Genomic DNA, 21,827 nt, shown 5'->3' with positions numbered 1-21,827 from the left:
CTCCGTTTTCCGTGATCACTGTTCCGGATGGGAACTTGTTATAGCGAACACAGCCTAATTGTCTTGTTGAAAAATACTAAGACTTGAATATATGTTAATTGAGTTTTTTCCCATGCTGTTGTTAAACCTATATAAATTGGAAACCTTTTTATAAGAAAATTCCCATGTTAAAATATATCTAGCAGTTGACTATTAGTTAGGTGGATATATGATTCTAGATCTATTGAAAATTATTGTTAAAAATATACAGTCGAAAATAACATGAACTCTTTAACTTTTACTTTGTCTCTGAACTGAATAAAACATGATCAATATCGTGGATCCTTCCGTTGATTTTTTTTTCAAAAAATTAGAATCAATAAATCAAGCTGCACCTAGAGTTTTCCAGCACAAAAAGCTTTATATCGCATCATCTTTCAGAGCAAAGATCGAAGAGGCCAGAACTTGTGTTGCAACAGGCGCAAAGCACCTCTTACTTATGCTGCCATAGTATTTTACTACATCCGTCCCAAATTAGATGTCATTTTGATATTATACTTTCGTCTTATTTAAAAGATTAGTGCAAATATAAAAAAAATAAGTCATACCGAAAGTACTTTTGATAATAAAGTAAGTTACAATAAAAAATAAATAATAATTTCATAGTCTTGTAAATAAGACGAATGGTCAAACGTTAAAAAAGAAAACTTAAAGCAGCAAGTATTGTATTTACTTCTTGTACAGTTTTTTCTTAATTGTACAAGTAACTTTTTACTCCTACTTTTTCCAATGAAATTGGCACGTTTGTTGCCGGTTTAAAAAAAAGTTGCACCTAAGTTGGACTCTCAGTTATTGTTTTATTAATTTATTTTAAAATTTAAAATGGATATTTAGTAAGTCGTAACTAATAGATCATAGAATCCTTATTTGGCTATAACTCTGGAACATAGCCAACATATTTATTGTATGATTAAAATTATAGTATTTATACTATCAATAATAATAGCATGTATAAAATCAGGTTGACAAGATTTATTCAATCTATTATACGAATTTACGTATCATGACTATTGGATAAGAAGTTGCTTATCCATGTTCATTACTAGTCATCTCTACCACTTCTCTTCACATTTAATTAGATACACATCATGAGTTATCTTAACTCATTTGTTCAAGTTAGTATAAAATTACCAACCATTGGATCAATGAGTTTCTTGTTCTTATTTATTAATCCTCTCTTATGCTAAGACATTTGATTGTGTTAGTATAACATTATCAACCGTTAGATTAAGTGGTTATTTATCCGCATTCATTAGTCATCTCTACCCCTCCTATTCCCCTTTAACTAGATACACATAATGAGTAATCCTAATCCATTTAATTATGTTAGTATAAAATTGTCAAACGTTCGATCAAATCCTAACCTATTTGATTATGCTAGTATAAAATTATCTATCATTGGATAAAGAGTTACTTATCTGCTTTCATTAGTCATCTATGTCCCTCCTCTCCACCTTTAACTAGATACACATAATGAGTAGTCCTAATCCATTTGACTATGCTAGTATAAAATTATGAACAGTTAGATAAGGAGTTACTTATCTTATTCATTGGTCATCTCTAGCCCTTCTCTCTCCACCTTTAACTAGATACACATAATTAGTAGTCCTAATCCATTTAATTATGTTAATATGAAATTATTGACTGTTGGATCCAAGAGTTACTTATTCGCATTCATTAGTTCTCTCTTATCCTAATCCATTTGGTTATGTTAATATAAAATTATCAACCATTAGAATGGGTTACTTATCGGTTTATATTAGTCATCTCTATCCCCTCCTCTCCACTTTTAACTAGATACACAATATAAGTAATCCCAAGTGTTTGATCATGTTAGTATAAAATTACCAATAGTTAGATCAAGGAGTTACTTATCAACATTTGTTGACTCTCTCCTCCCTACCTTTTAATACTTATATATGTAGTAACAACTCGTGATGAGGAATACGAACTAAATGGGAGATCGATGCAGTACAATCAAATTGCAGTATCTAGGTTAAACAAGCACGTAATATTTTGATTTTATATTAGTACATATTCATTTCCTATATTTTTCTTCAATGAAATGATGCTTTGAAAAAAAAAACCTTGAAGCAACATTTTCATCCGATAATTTTAAATTTCAATCTTTACACAATGCTAAATTTAACAAATCCCACAGCTAAGACGTGGGGTATTTTCTACTGTTGTTGTACACTATAGTAGGCCTAGTGCTACTACACCACTTGGAGAGATAGAGGTGACAACAAGGTTTTTTTTATTAGTATGTTTATCTACCCTCCCATGCATGGCAGACAATTCTATGGGTTACTAAAGAAATTGTGTAATTGGTTTTAGCATTTGGATGATTCATCAAGAGTGTAAAATATATCTCTTCATATCACCTTAATTGTTTTTAGTCTTTTGATGATTTAGCAAGAGTGTAAATTGCACATCTTCCTCCTAAAGGCACACCATACAACCTAATCATTTATAACCTTTGGATAATTGATAAAGTTACAAAAATATATAAACATGCACACAAAAAAATAGTATAGTAGGTAAGAAAGAAAATTTTAGAACTCATATATACTATATTATCACACAATTCTCCCACAACAACACGCGGGGTACCCATCTAGTAGTAATAGAAAACACATGGTAACCCCATCAAACTCAAACGAATTATTAAAATAATTAGATTTTTTTTCATAAATTTTGTGTGCTTTTCACGGTTTACCGTAATACCAAGGTTACTGCTTGATAACCGCTCTTACTGCTAGGGTGTGGTAACCCGAGAACATATTATGTGTACACAGGCTTTTTTACACATCGTGCGCACTAGCTAACAAAGTTTACCAAAAATCATTGAAAAAAATTTACATGTACTTTCAATAGTATTACACTTATGTGTAAAGTTTTAACCTCATATTTGTTATGTTTTAGCCGCAAAAGAATAAAAATTTGACAGTTTTAAAGGTTATAAATCTGACAGAATTTTTTTATGCTACGTGTATATTATAAATGTGAATATGAGACATTACAAACAATACTATTAGAAGTATATGTACAATTTTTTATAAAAACTTTGATAAAATTTATTAGTCATTATGCACGATATATACACGAGAAGACTTGACTCGGCCTCTTACGATAAGGTAAATCTTACTCTGTTGTATAGCTGTGCCAAAGCCTATGCAACTATCTTTATCTTTGACCTAGTGTGGAAGAGTCTCACCATTGATTATGTATTTATTCTTATTTATTATGTTTATCTACTTTTAGCTACTTCTATCTTTTATTCTTATATATCATTAAATATTTGTGCCTTTATTTTTCCTAATAAAGAATGGCACTAAAATACTACGCCTTCTTTTTCCAACCGGAAAAAGACCCCAAGTCACCATCGTTTTTTACACCGCTGCTCTCCATTTGCTCCCCATGTTCCCATGATTCCATCCCGGTTCCTGGGTCAACATGAACAAAAATCAAAATCCACACCACACACACCATCGTCAATCACACTCAACTCGCGGTCATCACACACTACACAATCAGTGTCCCATAGCTAAAAGGTCCTTTTGATTATGTTTTTAGCTTATTAACTACACGTAAAATAAATAAACATGATTAACATATAACTAATTAAATACTCATTCCATCTACTTTTGATAGTTATATTTCATCTTGACACACAGACCAAGGATAAATAAGTCTACTTATCATCCATTTAAACATGTTACTAGTCATTCCTCGTAACAAGCGATTCATTAATATTTACATTTCTCGATGCCCATGTAGGCAGTTTTGTGTGGAAGAATGGAGATTAACGCATTAAATTCGAGAAAATCATTAAGATGATAGGTTGTTGGATTGAAATATGTCTATCAAAAATAATTTTTTTAGATTTAGAAATATGACTGTGAAAAATAGATGGAGGGATTATTAATTAATAAAACCCTAAAATTAGATTTATTTGATTTTTTTAAATATCTTCTATATATACTCATTCTATTTTAAAATGTCTAACGCCGTTAACTTTTCGTGTAGCGTTTGATCATTTGTCCAATCAAAACATATATATCATATATTTTGTTGTGACATGTTTTATCATTAAATAAAATATAATTTAACTCACATTTTTACATATTTATACTAAAATTTTTTAATAAGACGAATGATCAAACATTGTACGAAAAATTAACGGCACCATACTTTTTCAAAAAAAGTAATATAAAGTTTTCATAAAAAACGCACCATTTAACGGTTTGAAAACGCTCTCCCTAAAAACAAAGAGATAGCCAAGGCTAGTACTCCTTCCGTTTTATAATGTAAGTCATTTTATCATTTTCCACATTCATATTAATGTTAATGAATCTAGACATAACATCAATATAAATATGAAAAATGCTAGAATGATTTACATTGTGAAACGTGAAGTAGCTGCTTAGAACGCGCCCCAAGTCAATGCCCCCCTCCTTCCCTACTCCCTATCACCGGATGCACCCGTGCTGATATTTTTGACGCACGCGCTAGTACGCTACGGTCAGCACCATTCACCAACGCCGCACCCGCATGCCAGCCTGCGCCGCGCCCGGCCGTACTCTACCCTGTACAACAGCCAAACCACCTCGCGTCCTCCCGTCCGTCCGTGCAGTGCACCACTGGCCGGCTGGGTTCCCCTGCACCGCGCGGCCCGTGTGTCTCCCACCCTCCCGTCTCGAGTCTCGACTCCTCTCCCCGTCCCGACCCGACACGTACCTCCCCTTTTCTATAACTACCCACCACCCCGCCCGGGCGCTAGTAGTACAGAGCAGAGCACAGCAGAGGAGATCGAGCAGAGACAGACAGACCCGCAGGCGGAAGCGGAGGCAGGGCAGGCAGGCAGCAGCAACAATCCCCCACCTGCGCGTGTGCGTGTCTGTTTCGGTGCTTCCTCCTCCTCCTCGCCATGGCGCTCCTCCTCCTCCGACGCGGCGGCGGCTTCGCTGCGGCCACGGTCCTCGCGGTCGTCGTCGTCGCGCTCGTCCTCTCCTGCGGTGGTGGCGCGGAGGCGGCCGTGAGGGACCTCAGGGTCGGGTACTACGCCGAGACGTGCCCCGACGCCGAGGCCGTCGTCCGCGACACCATGGCCCGGGCACGCGCGCACGAGGCCCGCAGCGTCGCGTCCGTCATGCGCCTCCAGTTCCACGACTGCTTCGTCAACGTACGTCCTCGTATCGGTGATGCGATTCGAATTCTTCCGTTTCTCCTCCTCCGCCGTGCCGCGAACCGATCTGCCCTCTCGCGGTCACTCTTCGTGGGTTTCTGTGTGTGTGTGTGTGTGTGTTTTGTTTTTGTTTGGTTTTTCTCTCCATCTGATCGGGCGATCTGCCGTGATTTGGTTCGTCGTGTTCGAGCAGGGGTGCGACGGGTCGGTGCTGATGGACGCAACGCCGACGATGGCGGGGGAGAAGGAGGCGCTCTCCAACATCAACTCGCTCCGCTCCTTCGACGTCGTCGACGAGATCAAGGAGGCGCTGGAGGAGCGCTGCCCTGGCGTCGTCTCCTGCGCCGACATCATCGTCATGGCCGCCCGCGACGCCGTCGCCCTGGTACGTACACACACCCCCTCCCGCCCCGCCCCGCCGCGTCCACGCCCACTCTAGTAGTAGTACTAGTAGTACTACGTTTCTCTTCCATTTTCCTCGCGTTTCCGTGCAAAATCCGCTGCTCCGCCTCTGCCTCTCCCCAACCCGGCATTTCCCTCCTCTCAGGAGGCACCCAGCCTCCCCCAGGCAAAAGACAAGGAAGAAAAGTGCCAAATATCTCGATCGTTTTTTGTCATGGCTGGCTGCCCGCTGTGCGATGCAACGCCTATGCGTAACGAACAAAAAGTTAGTTCATCTCTTCGCTGCATGGTTGGTCACCCCCAACCCAGGTGGCACAACACAGCCCTGACCTCGTTGACGAACCAACGAGCGATTGAGAATCGCCTCGCCTGGGAGTAAAATCCGGCGGTTGGCGCTCTCGTCATCGTGCGTACGGTGGCCGTAGTCACGTGTGTGTCACATGCCGTTTCATATGAACTTGAAATTTGGATTACTCCGCATGAATTCCATTCGGAATCATCCAAAACAAAGGCGTGTGTGCGTGTGTTTGAAAATCATAGGGACTGACGAAAATCTCCGAAAGAATCAGTGACCCGAATTGTCAAAACCATCTTTCGTTTTCCTCTCCCTTATCCTTTCATGTGCACTATAGTCCTATGCCCCTGATAGGGACGGTACAGTGCATGTACCCGTGCTCCCTGTAACCACCACACTGAACATCAAGCGGGGGCAAGGTTGCATGAACCGTCCCCTCGGCGTGCACAAGACAAGCGCGTTTGACGTAGCCGCCGTGCAGCGAGCCGGGAAAGGCCGGACGGTGGGGGAGCTAGGGGCCATGGCTACGTACGTGAAGCCGAACGGCCGGAGCTGCAGTTGTATAGTCCTTTTTAGACTTTTCCGTGCAGGCGATCGTGTACTGTGTCGGGGTGCTGTCAAAACTTGTCCTTGTTGATGGCTCATCGCCGAGGGGAGGAGGAGGACCTAGGACGGAGACAAAGCAGCATTGCTTTCGCAGTGGGTCACGCTGCCGATTTGTCACTATGCTAGATTGCTAGCTAGCCATGTTCTTTTTGAGTTTTACACTTTTCACGCGGTTGACATGGAGCCGAGTATGATTTATCCTTCCGTTGCATTTTCATTTTCTGACATTTGATAACGTAAACAGCGGCTCTTAACTGTACTAGTAACTGAACTGTTCTGTCATGAGTGGGCCGTACTAATTTGGATGTAAGCAAAACACATAATGCTCTTATTGTCATTACGATCTTGGGTTGAATTTGCTGTTTTGCATGCAAATGTACAAATGTAGATACAAATAAATGATCATACGTTGCAATCAATATCCATGTCTGCACAATGCTGTAACATTGGAAGATTTGGGTTGTTAATTTCCAGGTTCGTTTGGCTGGTCAGTGAAATTATTGACTTGATTTGACTCTCTCTCCTCCTTTCTTGTGTCTGTATCACAGACAGGTGGGCCCTTCTGGGACGTGAGGCTTGGGCGCGAGGACAGCCTGACGGCGAGCCAGGAGGACTCGGACAACATCATGCCGAGCCCACGCGCCAACGCCACCACCCTCATCAAGCTCTTCGCCGGCTACAACCTCACCGTCACCGACCTCGTCGCGCTCTCCGGCTCGCACTCCATCGGCGAGGCCCGCTGCTTCTCCATCGTCTTCCGCCTCTACAACCAGTCCGGCTCCGGCAGGCCCGACCCCAACATGGACCCCGCCTACCGCGCGGGGCTCGACTCGCTCTGCCCCCGCGGCGGCGACGAGAACGTCACCGGAGGCATGGACGCCACCCCGCTCGTCTTCGACAACCAGTACTTCAAGGACCTCGTCCGCCTCCGCGGCTTCCTCAACTCCGACCAGACGCTCTTCTCCGACAACGCCGGGACCCGGCTCGCCGTGAGGAAATTCGGCGAGGACCAGGGCGCCTTCTTCAGGGCCTTCGTCGAAGGGATGATCAAGATGGGGGAGCTGCAGAACCCCAGGAAGGGAGAGATACGACGCAACTGCCGTGTCGCCAATGCCCCGGCGCCGCCGCCTGTGGAGGCGGAGGTGGCGGCGACGTCCAAGGCGGTGGTCCTGGTGGACTTCTGACGAACGAGCTGCTAGTCCCCTGACTCCCCAGCTGTTGGTGTTCGAGAGGAGCTGCTCAGATATGAGAGTGTTGTGGCTATTCATATATGAGTTTTTGGTCCGATGGCAGGTTTGCACCTACCTGTAAGCTTGTGATTTCAGGGTTACCCGCTTATTGCCGATTATTGAATGGTGATAAATAACTGAGAAATCGAGCTAATGATCATTGCCTGATGTGGTTTGGTCTCTCCTTTCTAGTATGAGTGATAAGGCTAAGCCAAAGGTGGCATACTGGCACCAAAGACCGGGTCTGGTTAATTCTCGGTAATGCAAAGTTAACTAGGAGTACGTAGTAGTAGTTCATAAATGGAGAGGTCTATTCCAAACAGTGGGCAGCTTAGAAAACTAGTGGTAGCCATTGACATTGCGTAGAGGAGCACAAGAGCAAAACTGTCAAAAAAGCATTCCAACACCAACTGGTAAATAAGCATGGTAGAAAGACAAACCGACAACACACATGCATAATCGTATATACAAGATGGCGAGGTGCAATGTATTGTCCATGCAAATGCTACTTTAAGAAAAGCAGTGAGAGCTATCTGATCTGATACTCTGGAAAAGCAGAGATCAGCTATCTAATTATACATGCTGTCCATGTCTATTGTGAGCTCGGGGCCTACATATGGGGCCCCTGCAACACGGAAACCGTCAGGCAAGTCTGCCTCTTCCAGTACTGCAAAACCTGAGAGAAAGCCATCACACTGTCAGAAATCTCAACAGATCATCATTCCACGGTCACCTGTGCTGCTATGCAAATTAGGGACCTTCTATCATCATTTGACAAAAAATCCTTTAATATTTTAGACCGCCCGATTACTTTATGTTGTGTACTACTCCCTTCGTCAAAAAAAAAATCTAAAACTAGATTTGACATATTCTAATACAATGAATCTAGATATATGTACTAGCCTATTAGGTTTTCTATGGGACAGAGGGAGTACAAGACAACCAAACCTTCAAACCCCTCCCTTACTCTCTCTTTCTTCCGACTTCCCCTCATCGCCACTACCACCACCATCGCCGCTGCCACCCAAGCTTGTCAACTGACTAGAAGTGGTCAACAACATCGGTAAGATCCCTAAGCTAGCCTCTTCCCCGCTTCCTCTCCTCACCTTGTCCTCAAGCCGGCTACCCCTGTGCCGCCATCTTCCCGTGGCTCCCCATAACTGGATCCGCCACCACCTCCTAACTTTGTTCTACATTTCCCCACCAGCCCACCGGCCCACTATCCACTTCCGACCCTGTAGTTTTGGCAATACCGCGGTCGCCTTGCTGCCCACCCGAACTGTTGCCTCCTAGGTTATCCTCTAAAACTAACGAACTTCTCTAACCTAGGACTCTAATCCGTAAGTTCTCTATCAAAGTTTGGAATGTTGCCAGTGTTGGAAAAGATGAGGAGATCATCGGGGCTTAAAAAAAAAGACAGGAGCATGAAACGTGAAGCACACCCAATGATCCAAAATATGTAATATTTGAAGGTATTTTATATCGAATGAAGGTTAGCGATTCCTATGCATGCATGTTGTGTGCGTACCAGGGAGAGAGGGGATGGGAATGTCGGAGAAGTAGGTGGACGGCCGGCCGAGGTCCTCGGCGTAGGGCGGCGCTAGCACGTCGAGGAGCGCGCACGGCGTGACGGCGGTGAGGGAGTGGATGTTGCCGCCGCTCCGCGGGAACAGGACCGACGCCTTGCACGGCGCCTCCCGCATCTCGTCGACGGCGACCACTCGGGCTAAACCACCTGCATGAAAAATACTATATTCCTGTGAGAATTTCGTTACTGTCTCTTCTTGAGAGGATTGGTGGACTTTTGGATATCTTGCCATATTGGAAAGCAGTGGGATGGCGTCACTTACTTTTCTTTTTTTTTTCTTAGTATAAAAACGGCAATTTCTGATACTACTAGTAGTGCAGTTGTTTCATTCTATGTACACTGTTGTTTTTCCAACAGCACGTGGCTTGGGCTTCCAACCGAAGTAAGCTAGTAGTAATTCAAAAATTAATCGACAGAGGCTGCAAGTATCCAAAAAGTTATTCCAGTTTCAGGCGAGAGCTATCTTTTGCAAATTCCAAACCATTAAAAACTGTATCAAGAGTAGAGCAGTGGACAGGGAGAGATAGGTTCTCCTGTTTATATTGCTGAAAAAAAATGCTGGTTTGGTGAGACATCGGTGGGATTTGGCTATCTGAAACCGTCTTTTACAAGGATTTTGTAGGGAGGTATTAATCTCATCCTGCTTGTAAATTATCAGAGACCTTTTTCTGTCCTTGATCATAGCCAGGTAACCTCAAACTAGTATATGTAGGTGAGACAAGGAACAAATGTTAGATGCAGTTGACAACTTGACATCAGAAAACGATCGAGTTTTTTTGTCGATTGATCATCAGCGAGCGAATCGACGGCAAACAGGCGCATGCATTCGCATGCAGCTGAGACAAATGCTTACTCTTCCTTGGGCCCGAGCACGGGGGCGCGTTCGCCCAGTCGTACGACTTGACCCGCATCGAGCCGTAGAGAAGCTTGCTCAGCACCACCATTTGCGGGTGGTCGTGCAGCGGCAGCGTCGCGCCGGCCGGGAAGCAGAACACGCCGATCTGCACGTACGTACGCAGCCGCGCAACACCGCCACCAGATCGAGCGTCAAATTGGTACCATCTCACCCTTTTGCGAAAGTGCAAAAAAATACTAAGAAGAAGTGCATCGTCTGCGCGATTGCGCGCGCGTGCATGCGTACCGAGAAATCGTCGCACTCGTGGATGTGCACGTAGGTGATCCGGGTGAACGCCCGCGCCGAGAGAAACCGCCGCCCCGGCGGGCTCCTCTCGTCGTCGTCCTCCGAGGACGACGACCTCTCGCCGCCGCTGCCGCCGCCTTCGATCCCGACGTCCGCCGCCTCCATGCCATCTGCAAAATCAGCAAAATGAACCAACACATTAATTAATTTGCACACGTATGAACCAAGATGCAATGAAAGATAGGAGTATAACGTACCGAGCAGGTCTTGCAGCCACCTGATCTGCTTGAGCGTCGGCAACCCTGCTTTACTCCCCGACGAGAAGACGGCGTCGCACGCGTCGTACAGCCGCTGCACCTTGCTCTGGTGGTCGTCCATGGCCACGCGCTAGCTGTGCTGCCACAGGAAGCGAAGTGACCCGGCTGGTTTTAACTTTCACACATCTACACTACACAAAACAACCGAGCAACCTGCACTTGTACACACGTATATATCCAGCGCGTAGTACATACGTGCGACCGCAGAAAGCTGACGGTGAGCGCGCGTGGCGATTGAGAGATAACTGTGCAAATGCAAGTGTGTTTCGTGTAGTGACTACGAAGCTTTCTACCTAGCTTCGTGACGTGCGTTCGTGCGTTATGAGGCAGGAAGAATTCAAGAATTTCAAGGGGATCGAAGGGTCGCGAGGGCGTTTACCGGCGGTACAAACCGTGGGCGATTCGACTTTACAGGGGGCTGGCTGGCTCGCTCTGCACGCACGCACCGGTAGGCGAGCTGTGCGATCTCCTCTGCTCGTGTACATATTGTGTGGCTTGATCGATGCGAGAGTGGATCCTAAATCCTCGAGAAGATATTTTCTGTTTATATGTATGTCATTTAAATGACTATGAAAAAAATTAAAAAATATAATAAGATAATTAATATATAATAAATCACTCTATAAAAATAAGTTAAAATTTAATTTCTACATGTTACAACGAAAAAAACAAATTAAACTATGACCAGTTAACGTATATTCACAGTCAAATTTATTTTTTTCGCTATAACTTGTAGAAGTTAAATTTGACCTTGCATATTTGTGAAATAATTTATCACATATTAATCTATCTTTTTAATTTTTTTAATTATTTTCATGACATGCAAATAATTAGAGATTAGCTAGAGTTAAAAATAGTTTTCCGTTGATACGGTCATCACGAAACTACTGTTCGCGATACTAAACAATCGGCGAATGCAGCTGGGTAAATAGGAACTTTTGGTCGCATGGAATCCGGACACGGCCACACGGGCCATTTTATTTTTCGGTTTTTCCATGTGGGCGTCGCTGTTCGGTTCTGCGAAAAGAGTTTGAAAACGGCGTAAAAATAATGTACGCTAAATTCTTGCAGGGGATTGATTGATCTGAAGAGGGGCAGACGAGCTTGGATGCTTGGTTGCCTGGTTGGAACTTGCTACTGCGGGTCGGTTATTTTATATCGATCGGCATGCAAGATTACAAAACCATGGGAACGCTGCACTGTGCATGCTTATCCGTTAAGCATGCGGCCCAGGCTGGGATAATACTACTCACAGACCGGGTCGTTCTTGGGCAGCAGTTTAATACTAGTAGTATATTCAAAAAAGATTTTGAGTAAAAAATTCAGTTTTAGCAGCAAGCCATTGGGTGCAGTCGTGCAGAGCGGTTTATACGCTCTGGAGCTGGAGCAAGGTCGCTGCCCTGTTTGCAGTTGGCATGGCGGCGATCGATCGGAGCACAAAGTTCATCCATCGGACAACAGATTGACCCATGATATTACGCCATGCAACGCAACTCCAAGAGGACAAAGACAGAGAACCAAGAAACCGAAGCGGAAGACGAGAACACCGGCGCCGTGTCGTGCGCAACCACTCTGCGGCTCGGCTCCGTCGTCGCCGACCGTTTCCGATTCACGCGGAAGCGGCAAAACGCTCTCCCTGCCGCGCCGTCTCGCGTTCCAGCCAAGCGAGCCTCTTGCCTCGTCCCGCGCGGGGGTTCGGAGTAGCTTTTGGCTACTTTATAACCATCCGATTACGGGTGCACGGTCGCAGATCGTGGCTTAACTTAACACAATTGCGTGTATTTTTGCAAAACGTGGCATTGGTTGGCGAGGCAACGGCGAGTTGGTGACGCTGGCAACGGTTTCCGGCTCCGGCGGACGGCGGCGAGCTGCTGGAGTAAAGTGGTGTGTTTGCAATCCCCATGTTCCCAACCCCTCTCCCTCGTTTTTCGCACGCGTGTTTTTCAAACTGCTAAACCGCAGCTTTTCTTGCAAAAGTTTCTATACGAAAGTTGCTTAAAAAAACAAATTAATCCATTTTTTAAAAAAATCAGCAATTATTTAATTAATCACGCGCTAATAGACTGCTCCGTTTCCCGTGATCACTGTTCCGATTGGGAACCGCTTCTAGCAAATCCTGCTCATGCTTGAACTAAGACCTTGTTTAGATCCTCCAAAATGGCATTTTGCCATTTTGTAACACTTTTTGCCATTTTGGATCTAAACACTAGTAGCAAAAGTTGGTAATTTGGCATTTGGCATTTGCTAGTCCATAGTAGTAAATTGTGCCAAAAAGTGCTTTGGGACCACTCCTTCTCTCTTTCTCTCTCTCTCACTTTAGTGCTAGAATGGCAAAACTTTAACATGCATCTAAACACCAACTAATACTTTTGCAATGCCAAAACTTTTGCCACCAAAATTTTTGCTATTTGCCATTCCAAATGGATCTAAACATGCCCTAACTAATCTGAAATTGGACAGACGTGTTTGGACAAAACTCTGAATTTGATAGCGGCAATTAGTGCGACATGTATATCAGAAGTTCAGAACTAAGAGCACCCGCAATGGTAAAATAAGGTGCTCTCTATAAAATATGTACATCTCAGCAATAGACTAGATTAATAGTAAACCACCTCAATAGTATGTCTACATGGGTATCTATAGCTCTCTAATCCATTCCCTCATTTTTCTCTATAGACTATCTCTAGGTTAGTAGATAGTTGTGCTCTCTCTCTCTTCATTTAATCTCTTTCAAGTAGAAAAATATGCTGATATGGATCTCTTGTAGAGAGCCTATAGATAACCATTGTGGGTGCCCTAAGCTAAAATTCCTCTGAAATCGTTGAAAACTGTGTCTCATCCACAATCTTTCATCAAAGCGTACGATATAATAGTTTCTTATCACGGTAAACTGAAACAAGCGAGAGTCAGATATTTACCGGATGAACCATCACTCCGTCAGTTCGTCATCAGCGGAAGATAGCAACAAGCATTGCAGCACCAAAGTCTAAAGATCAGACCACGTCACGATCTGCCGGCGACGGTGGGAATTGGGGATGCAGGAGGTTCAAAAGTTTTGCAAACGAACCCTCTTTTCCAAGTCTATTTGCCCATTACAACTCCTAAGGGGGTTCGGAAAATAAAACTCCGAACCCCATTGGTTATTTTCCAACCATTGGATCACATGTAGTCCTCCTCTGACCTCTCTTCTTCCCCACAGAGGCGCAGACACGCTCTGTCTCTCAGTCTTGAGACAAGTGCGACCGTAAAATCAATCTATGATTGGTGAACTACTTATCTGAATGAATTTAGAGAGTCGTATTTAAGACAAAATTATATATGAAACATAGCAACAGCAAATAGAGCAACGAGTACTTTTTTTTTCCGAACGCACAAAGGGATTACGCGTCAATATATTAGAAGAAAAATAGTTTTAATTACACAACGCAATCGGCCAAACAGGCCTATGCCGGGAGGTGGGGGAGGAAAAACCAAGAGGCTACTGCTAAACATAGGCTACTCAAAACAAACGAGAGATAGAAGGCTGAGCCACGCTACACTTCCAGTAAACCCCAAAAGCTGTAATTCTTCTGGAATCGTAGAAAATTGTGGATCATCTCTAAAGCACTCATCAAACATGCATTCTTATCTCAAAACACTGAAACAAGCGACAGTTACATACTCAAATGAACCATCACTCCATCAGTTCATCGACTGAAACAAGCATGAACTGCAAGCGAACTCACGATCTGCATCACCAGCGGCCGTAGCCGACGGCGGCAATGACGACGGTGGGACCGGTGAGGCTGGGAGGTGCGGAAACTTTTCAAAACGAACCCTCTTTTTCAAGTTATTTACGCGTTACAACTTTTCCCAAGGGGTACGGATAAGAAAACTCCAAACCCCTTGGGTGTTTTCCAACCCCGCAGAGGTGCAGACACGATCCAGTTCTCATCACCGGCCTCTTCGATTCCAAAGGTTCCAGAAACTTCTACAACCATAGGTCCCTCGTCGCAATGGAGGTTAGGAGACTTGGGGCATGCTTAGCTCCACTCCCTGTCGCTATGTTCGTTCGCTCTATCGTCAGCCTTGGCCAGTGGTGGATCTATTATGGGGGTGGGGGCTTAAGCCTCCACTACTAATATGTAAGTTTATCTAGTTTGTTCAGATTCCCCTACAATTTATTTCTAGATTCGTTCCTCGGCCAGTTGTCCTGCCGCCGGAGGACGCCGCCCCTGACGTCAATAAGGAAGAAGGTGGCGTACATCTGGTGATCAACCGATGGGCACGGTTACATGGTGGGAGCACGGAAATATCATGAGTTTTCAAGCACCGGTGGGCACAGGGTTTTCAATTTCAAAATTGGTTTTTATACCGGGGGTCATCGAAATTTCAGAAATTTTGAGCCGAAATTATTTGAAAATTTGACTTAAATTTGATTAAAATTTGACCAAATTTAAAAAATATAAAAAAAAGAGAAAATTTTGGGCGAGATTTGAGCATGCTGGTGGGGGGTGAAATTTCTGAACCAAAATTTCAAACCCTGGGTGGGCGGTGGAATTGAAAATCTCTCGAATCAACATCAGAAGCAACGTAAACGTGCGAGAGCTGACGGCATTTGCAGGATATCCTACGTAGATTTTGATAGTTTGGATATTGCAGCGTCAAATCAACATCAGAAGCAACGTAAACATGCGAGAGCTGACGACATTTACATGATCTGCTGCGTTGGTTTTATCTGATGTATCATGTATGGATAATTGGATATTGCAATGTCAACTAGACAACGGAAAGCTATGGTAACATGCGAGAGCTGATGGGATGGCGTTTACAAGTTTATCTGATTGGATATTGCAATGTCAAACTCTATAATACCCCTTCTGGAAGCACCAGGGTTGCAGAAAAAAAAATCAACTCTGACCTCCCGAGGGATCCATCTGGTCTTCTCTCTGTGATGTGTGAACATGTATGGAATACAACACCAGTAGAGTTGAAAACCTCTCCGAGAAGAGTTTAAAATGGCATTCACATTCTGTGTACATGATATTTCATCCGTTCCAAAATACTCCATGAGCATATTCTTTGGAAAAATTTTGATAAATGAAAAAAAAAACTTTTAGTCATTTCAATGATCAAAATTTGAAAAAAAAAATTGAGAGCATGGTACAAACACGAACACTCACATACACATGCTCACCCTCATTTCTATGAATATTTTGAATTTTGAGTTACTTAAATTCCTGAGCATCAGGGGCGGCGCCAGGAAAATTACAAAAGTAGGGCTGAATCAGTGTATTTCAATTAGACACAATATATGTTCAAAATTTTTATATAGAATTCAAAGGGGATTTTGGCCCGAGCCTAGGGCTCATACCTTAACTGCCCTAGGCCCGGCTCCGCCATTGCCGAGCATCTCATTGGCTAAAAACATATAGATTTTCATGCATTGAAATTAGTGTCCTAGAAATATTTATATCATGGTATAAATTTTAAATCACATAATATTTATATAGTTAAAGTGGATGGACTAAATGATGTCCTAGCATTACAACGGTGGCTTCTAATGGCAGTGGTCTGAGATTTGGTGATTGTGATAAGCTGCTTGTAAAAAATGTTACCGCCCCTAACCCCACGGCCTAGTTAGGGTGAAACGAGAAGCCAAGGGCCCATGAGCCCATCTTCTCGCGTCTCACTAAGAAAAAGGCCCAGTACAACATACACCAAGCCCGTCTCATCGCTCGCGTGACAAAAAGGAGAAACGAGCTGCCATTCCATTTCCAGCTGTGACTGACCGTGAGGCACAGACATGCTTCCCACTGGTATTTCCAGAGGTACTTCATAGTTCCTTCCCAGAGCTAACACCTTGGATCCTTATTGCAAGACTATCTCAAAGCAAAGTTGTCAGATGAAAGTAGATGATCCCGAAACGTCAGCGATGGATTTCAGTACTTTACGAACTATAATCACCACCAGTGTAGAGAAAGAACATCAGACAATAATCCAGAACCCTTCATTCAGGACAAACAACAATTACAAACGTTGGGTGCACTAGACAAATGTGCAACGCAATGCATCCGATGGTAGTAAACTAACTCTCAAAATATTGGGCTAACCCTAAAAAACAATTTGCCTTCCGGGGTACTAAAAAATGCCTCTTCCAGCTTACAAACTGTCCTCTCCACCACAAACCGAAAGAAAAGGAAAGAGAAGCCCTACACTGCCTAGATCAAAAGTAAGGACCACCTAACCAAACTTGTACAGATGCTCAATGGAGATGAAGCAGCGAAAAATGATAAATCATTCACCCTCTCCAAGCTGCAGCTGCTGCAGCAGCCTGTTCATACTGAATCATGCTCCGTTTGCTGTATAAATACGAACAAATCAACAAATAACTTGATTATATACCATGGAGGTATCTACAGAAGGATTGAGTTGTTGCTCCTGATCATCATTTCTTATTGTTGTGGACAGAATGTCGGAAATGAAACCGGTCGCTCACAACAAGGTTTTCTGCAAACTCAAGGATGGGGGCCATGATGGCTTCAGCATTTGGCGCGACTGATTCTGGAAGACTGGGTAGGCAGATTGGTATATGTTCACCATTCTCCTCAGGGTGAAAATAGAATATAACTGCTCGGCAGAAAATAAACCTGCAAATTAAAAGAAGGAATATGATTTGGCACAATGCAATAAATATGGAACAAAATAATGTCTTGGAATGCAACATGGAGAGTTCTGATTATGTACAGGTATGGTGCTGTAAAACCATCCTTCCACTGTTCCCTTTTACACCTCCATAGACTTGTTCACAAGCCCACCGGCGGTTTGCAGGAAATATCGCAATGGACAGGAGCTCAAGTTGTGTACTATTAACTAGTCATGTTAAATAACCACTTTCATGTTTTGGAAGAGGTCAAGATACTATCTTCAAGCGATGATGCAATGCTAACCTTCCAACCAAATGGCAGATAGTCAAAACATTGAATGTGGAGATATATGGAAAAAGGTACCTGACGATCAGGCGCCTGAGAAAAGGATCTGGTAAAATTTGTCCCCAGACGTTGTTCAATCCAACAGATGTGCAGAGGATTCCTTCATATTGTTCCAAAGCGGAGAAAAGTATGATTTCCGCGTTAGCATATGTATCCTGAAAACCAAGCAGAAGAGCTCAAAATATAGAAATCAATATTCCACAAATACTCGACTCTTCAAGGAAAGTGCATACGCTGTCTATGTCAGAAGTTATCCCAGCTAATTGGCAGAAGGCTTGCATTGGAGCTGTGAGGAAGTACGTAAATTGGCTTCCATTACTCGTGGATTCCACACCAGGCATTGCTGATGCTATCCTAGGTGAAAGTAGCAAGGCAGCTGGCTCTCCCTTCTCTGCATTATGTATAGCCTGCAATTATGGCTCATATAAGAAATTCGTTCTCCCATTTTTTTAAGAACAGGGAAAAAAATTGTTAGAAACATAATGAAAAGAGAAAACCCTTCGTAGTATTAAGTTAATTATCTTTTTTTTCTGAAAGAATATTTTGTTTAAAGTTTTTAAAATGTACTTGGAAAAATACAGAATCAAATGATGGATTCACAAGCTACTATGGATAGCCAGTGCCTAGATTTTAGCAATACAGTGATCTATGAAAATGGAAAGAAAAATCATATGCTCTGTTGAAAAAAACTACTGCAGCTTGCTTTATATTACAGTAGGTTAAATAGTAGGAACTTCAAAACAAATGAGAATACAAGACCCTTCATCCACAATGAATGTAAATAAAGCCATATAGGAACTACAGAACAAAAGGCATGGGCAATCCAGGGTAGTAAGTTTGGCTCTGAAAAATAACAAAATACTCATGATAATGATTTTCATCTACCAAGCTAAGATTAAGTTCTGACAAACCTGCCTTGAATGCATGACTATTTTCACTATCGATAACAAGGAATAGTGGATATCTTGTAAAGGGAATCAGATCTTCTGGATAAAGATTGTTTGGACCTGGTAAAGATACAGTCATGTCAGAATAGAAAATGCATACTGTATCAACCTTTCAACAAGAAACTAGACCATCAGTCTAGTCGGACACTAACCTAGTATACCATAAAAAGTGGGCTTAATTGAACTATATCATTACACTGAGATATAATTCCAGAAATCAACCCTACAAGAAGACAGATGCTTTACCTCCACTTCCACGGGGACCAAGCCATAGATGATTATCTGAATTGCCATTGGAATTTGGCTTATCGATGGGATACACGGAAGTTGCCCTTGCATATGATGAGCTTGAGGCATACTTTTGAGAAGTAATGTTCTGCTCGGAAAAACCTGAAATTTTGATCACTAAAGTTAGAAGGGTAAGAACCTAATAACTACTCAAAACAAGAATGTTACTAGATGTTTTACAGAGTCAGATCAAGAAGGGAACCTGATGCTGATAGATAGACAAGTAAGATGCTATCTTGAGAAAGCTCCTCACAGACTGTGGCTAGAACCTGAAATTACGAATTTCTGATGTAACACTACAAAAAAGGTTCAAATAGCAAAAGAACAAATCATATGGACCATCAAACTCGTGAATGAATAAAAGTACATTCCAATGGATTGCAACAATTAACCCCATTGTCAATCAGCACTGCAACTTGGCAAAGCTGAAATATTCTCACATTTTTCCATTTGTGTCATGAGAAATGGTACAGTATACTGCCAAATAAGTGGGTGGTTCCACCACCAAATAAATTATAATGTGCAGCAGCAGCCGATCTAACTATGACAACATCCAGGCATGATGAGGACTTGCACAGACTTGCTAACCCAACACAAACGTCAACCAGACAATTGTATTGATATAAAGCTAATGACATTGTTAAAGGGGAAAATACGCATCCAGTTCACTGGATGGTGAGCATAATATATCATTTCAAGAGTAATCTCCTAAAAGAAGATCCGTGATTCTATCAAGATTTGATTTCCATCTTATGTAAAACTGAGCTTCAAAGAGAACAACATGCATAAACAACCTACCGCTAGAAGATGAGATACTGTAGGATGATATATGATTGCCTTTTGAGGATTTGCAGGAAGATTTCCATCAGATATTTCTGATGATAGGTGGATATCAATCAGGCCAGAGGGTCCACTCTGATCACTTATAGTGCCATTTTCTGTAAGCTCTTTGGCAGCAATCTGATAAGACCCAGTGGGTTCCCACTCCAGACACTGTAGCATTCTGAAAGTGTCCAGAGTTAGTTCTGTGAACTTCACCTGCATTACATATTACAAAATGTCAAGCTTGTTTTCACAGTAAGATAAGTGGGTCAATTATTGATGGATAATATATGTGACCTCGTTTCTGTGATAGCTTGTCAATACAGCTTCTTTCAGTTTCAGTACTCTTTTTGAATGGAATCGTGCAATAGGTGCAAGGTTCGACGGAAAAGAGTCAAACAAGTTGTCATATCTCAGTGATCTAGATCCCTTGTATGCTCCATCAGCTTTCAAGAATCTCCCAAGCTCTTGAAGCACTTGTTTCCATTCCTTGAAGTTGGTTTTCTAAGAAGTATGAGGTCACAAAGTTGTTATGGAAGAATTAAATGGCAAGGTGTTTTAATTAGAAAGGATATAAATATGTGATTCTCTATTGAAATATATAACATTGCAAGAAAATGGGAAATATGTAACAAGGCACTCATGTCATAGGCTCCTAAATGCTAAGCTATCGTTTTAGCATAACATTCATTATTCAACCCTCAAACAACATATCATTTCTCAATTAAGCACTGACAAAACAATGTGATATATATGCTATTGAAAGGTAATAGAGCTTGTGAAATTGCTCTAGTTCATACACTTTAGTACGTAGTAACTTTAAAATTATCAAACCAACTAAAGAGAATGATTCTACTTTAGCAGCTAAAACTGTAAACCATACATGATTCGAAATCCGTTATCCTAATGAAATGTACGACTCATGCAATGCAATATCCCAAATCCGAATGGTAAGACGAGCATTGAACAGTCGTATTACTTCAGTTCACCACAAATAAAGTAAGATTTTAAATTTTAAGTTACATACTACCAGAACGAATTTGCCATTTTAAATTACATATAATCGAATTGGGAAATAAATAGAAACCCTTGATTAAGCAGCAGTCCAGGTCAAAATTCCCAATCAGAATTCTTTATACAGAAAAAAAAAAGAGCACTGTACATATCACTTCTATCAAAATTTCAAAACCAAGCGGCAAAACAACCTTCAAATCAACAAGTTCCCACTCTTCTTCACTACTCTAATCTAGAAGTTAAAAAGGTCTCCTTACTCCTTAGGTTTCCTAAAATACAAAACAGCAAGCGCACAAACTTAACTCGGGGTTCCCCTATTCAAAGCACGAGAGGAGCTAAGCTTCTTACGGGGTATGCCGACTTGGTCTCCTCGACGAGCGAACGGAGGCGGGAAGCGAGGTGGTCCACCGCCTCGGCCCGCCGCATCAGCATGGCCACGACGAGGAAGCGCGCGATGAACCGCAGCTCCTTGTACCGGATCAGGAGGCCCTGGTGCCTGTAGCCGCCGCCCACCACCACCTGCGCCGCGGCGGCGAAGTACCCGCGGCTGTAGATGGCCTCGTAGAACACGTAGGCGCCGACGAGCGAGCGCGGCTCGGCGGTGCGGAGGTAGCGCGCGTAGTAGAGCTGCCCGATCCGGGAGGCCACCTCCCCGATCTCCCACCGCCGCAGCCCGCCCGCGACGAGCTCCCGCCGCCGCTCCTGCTGCAGGCGCCACAGCCGCGTGTACGCCTTGAACGCCTTCCGGCTGTGGTGGTCCACCCCGCCGCCGTAGAGCGGCACGTCGCGCGCGCGCGCGAACTTGCGGTCCGCCGCCTCCGTCAGCGCCTTGAACTCCCTGTACGCGCCGGAGGAGGCCTCGCCGTCGGCCATCGCCGGCGACGAGAGGAGGCGCGGCGCGCGGGGGGGCTATTCCCCTCGCCGATTTGGTCGAATGGGAGAGGGGAGGTGGTGGTGGTGGTGGTGGTGGGGAAACGGGC

General features: G+C 43.3%; 3 protein-coding genes across 4 annotated transcripts; 1 reads left to right on the top strand and 2 right to left on the bottom strand.

The window, feature by feature from the left end:
• Positions 1–4,823: 4,823 nt before the first annotated feature.
• LOC4347336 (peroxidase 17) lies at positions 4,824–7,940 on the top strand. The gene is made up of 3 exons (XM_015795777.3): positions 4,824–5,224; positions 5,421–5,612; positions 7,079–7,940. Exons 1-3 carry the CDS (start codon positions 4,970–4,972, stop codon positions 7,712–7,714), a joined length of 1,083 nt encoding a protein of 360 aa, XP_015651263.1. The 5' UTR covers positions 4,824–4,969; the 3' UTR covers positions 7,715–7,940.
• Positions 7,941–8,134: 194 nt separating this feature from the next.
• Positions 8,135–10,951, bottom strand: LOC4347335 (plant cysteine oxidase 1). Its single transcript, XM_015795778.3, has 5 exons — positions 10,746–10,951; positions 10,489–10,658; positions 10,201–10,348; positions 9,288–9,494; positions 8,135–8,435 (listed from the first exon to the last, which is right to left on the bottom strand). Exons 1-5 carry the CDS (start codon positions 10,864–10,866, stop codon positions 8,329–8,331), a joined length of 753 nt encoding a protein of 250 aa, XP_015651264.1. The 5' UTR covers positions 10,867–10,951; the 3' UTR covers positions 8,135–8,328.
• A 5,821-nt stretch (positions 10,952–16,772) lies between these two features.
• Positions 16,773–21,827, bottom strand: LOC4347334 (uncharacterized). 2 transcript variants are annotated; one of them, XR_001540177.3, is made up of 9 exons: positions 21,196–21,827; positions 20,131–20,337; positions 19,810–20,049; positions 19,214–19,280; positions 18,970–19,113; positions 18,688–18,783; positions 18,010–18,183; positions 17,795–17,931; positions 16,773–17,434 (listed from the first exon to the last, which is right to left on the bottom strand). XR_001540177.3 is itself a non-coding variant. In XM_015757140.2 (9 exons), exons 1-9 carry the CDS (start codon positions 21,718–21,720, stop codon positions 17,233–17,235), a joined length of 1,788 nt encoding a protein of 595 aa, XP_015612626.1. In that variant the 5' UTR covers positions 21,721–21,827; the 3' UTR covers positions 16,773–17,232. The 2 variants fall into 2 exon arrangements, 1 of the variants encoding a protein (XP_015612626.1); XM_015757140.2 differs by having other exon boundaries at positions 18,692–18,783.

Source organism: Oryza sativa, chromosome 9 (genome assembly GCF_034140825.1).
Source record: "Oryza sativa Japonica Group chromosome 9, ASM3414082v1".
In the NCBI taxonomy this organism is placed as follows: Eukaryota; Viridiplantae; Streptophyta; class Magnoliopsida; order Poales; family Poaceae; genus Oryza; species Oryza sativa.
This window is presented reverse-complemented; position numbering and strand designations above follow the sequence as displayed.

What these genes read in the sequence shown, in the direction of transcription:
- LOC4347336 (XM_015795777.3), top strand. Translation starts at nt 4,970, where the DNA reads ATGGCGCTCCTCCTCCTCCGACGCGGCGGCGGCTTCGCTGCGGCCACG. An exon ending in TCCACGACTGCTTCGTCAAC is followed by an intron (nt 5,225 to 5,420) that starts GTACGTCCTCGT and finishes GTGTTCGAGCAG; the next exon opens with GGGTGCGACGGGTCGGTGCT. An exon ending in CCCGCGACGCCGTCGCCCTG is followed by an intron (nt 5,613 to 7,078) that starts GTACGTACACAC and finishes TCTGTATCACAG; the next exon opens with ACAGGTGGGCCCTTCTGGGA.
- LOC4347335 (XM_015795778.3), bottom strand. Translation starts at nt 10,866, where the DNA reads ATGGACGACCACCAGAGCAAGGTGCAGCGGCTGTACGACGCGTGCGAC. An exon ending in GTGCTCGGGCCCAAGGAAGA is followed by an intron (nt 9,495 to 10,200) that starts GTAAGCATTTGT and finishes TTTTTCATGCAG; the next exon opens with GTGGTTTAGCCCGAGTGGTC. An exon ending in TCCCATCCCCTCTCTCCCTG is followed by an intron (nt 8,436 to 9,287) that starts GTACGCACACAA and finishes GCTTTCTCTCAG; the next exon opens with GTTTTGCAGTACTGGAAGAG.
- LOC4347334 (XM_015757140.2), bottom strand. Translation starts at nt 21,720, where the DNA reads ATGGCCGACGGCGAGGCCTCCTCCGGCGCGTACAGGGAGTTCAAGGCG. An exon ending in AAAATAGTCATGCATTCAAG is followed by an intron (nt 18,184 to 18,691) that starts GCAGGTTTGTCA and finishes CCATAATTGCAG; the next exon opens with GCTATACATAATGCAGAGAA. An exon ending in CTCAGGCGCCTGATCGTCAG is followed by an intron (nt 17,435 to 17,794) that starts GTACCTTTTTCC and finishes TTTAATTTGCAG; the next exon opens with GTTTATTTTCTGCCGAGCAG.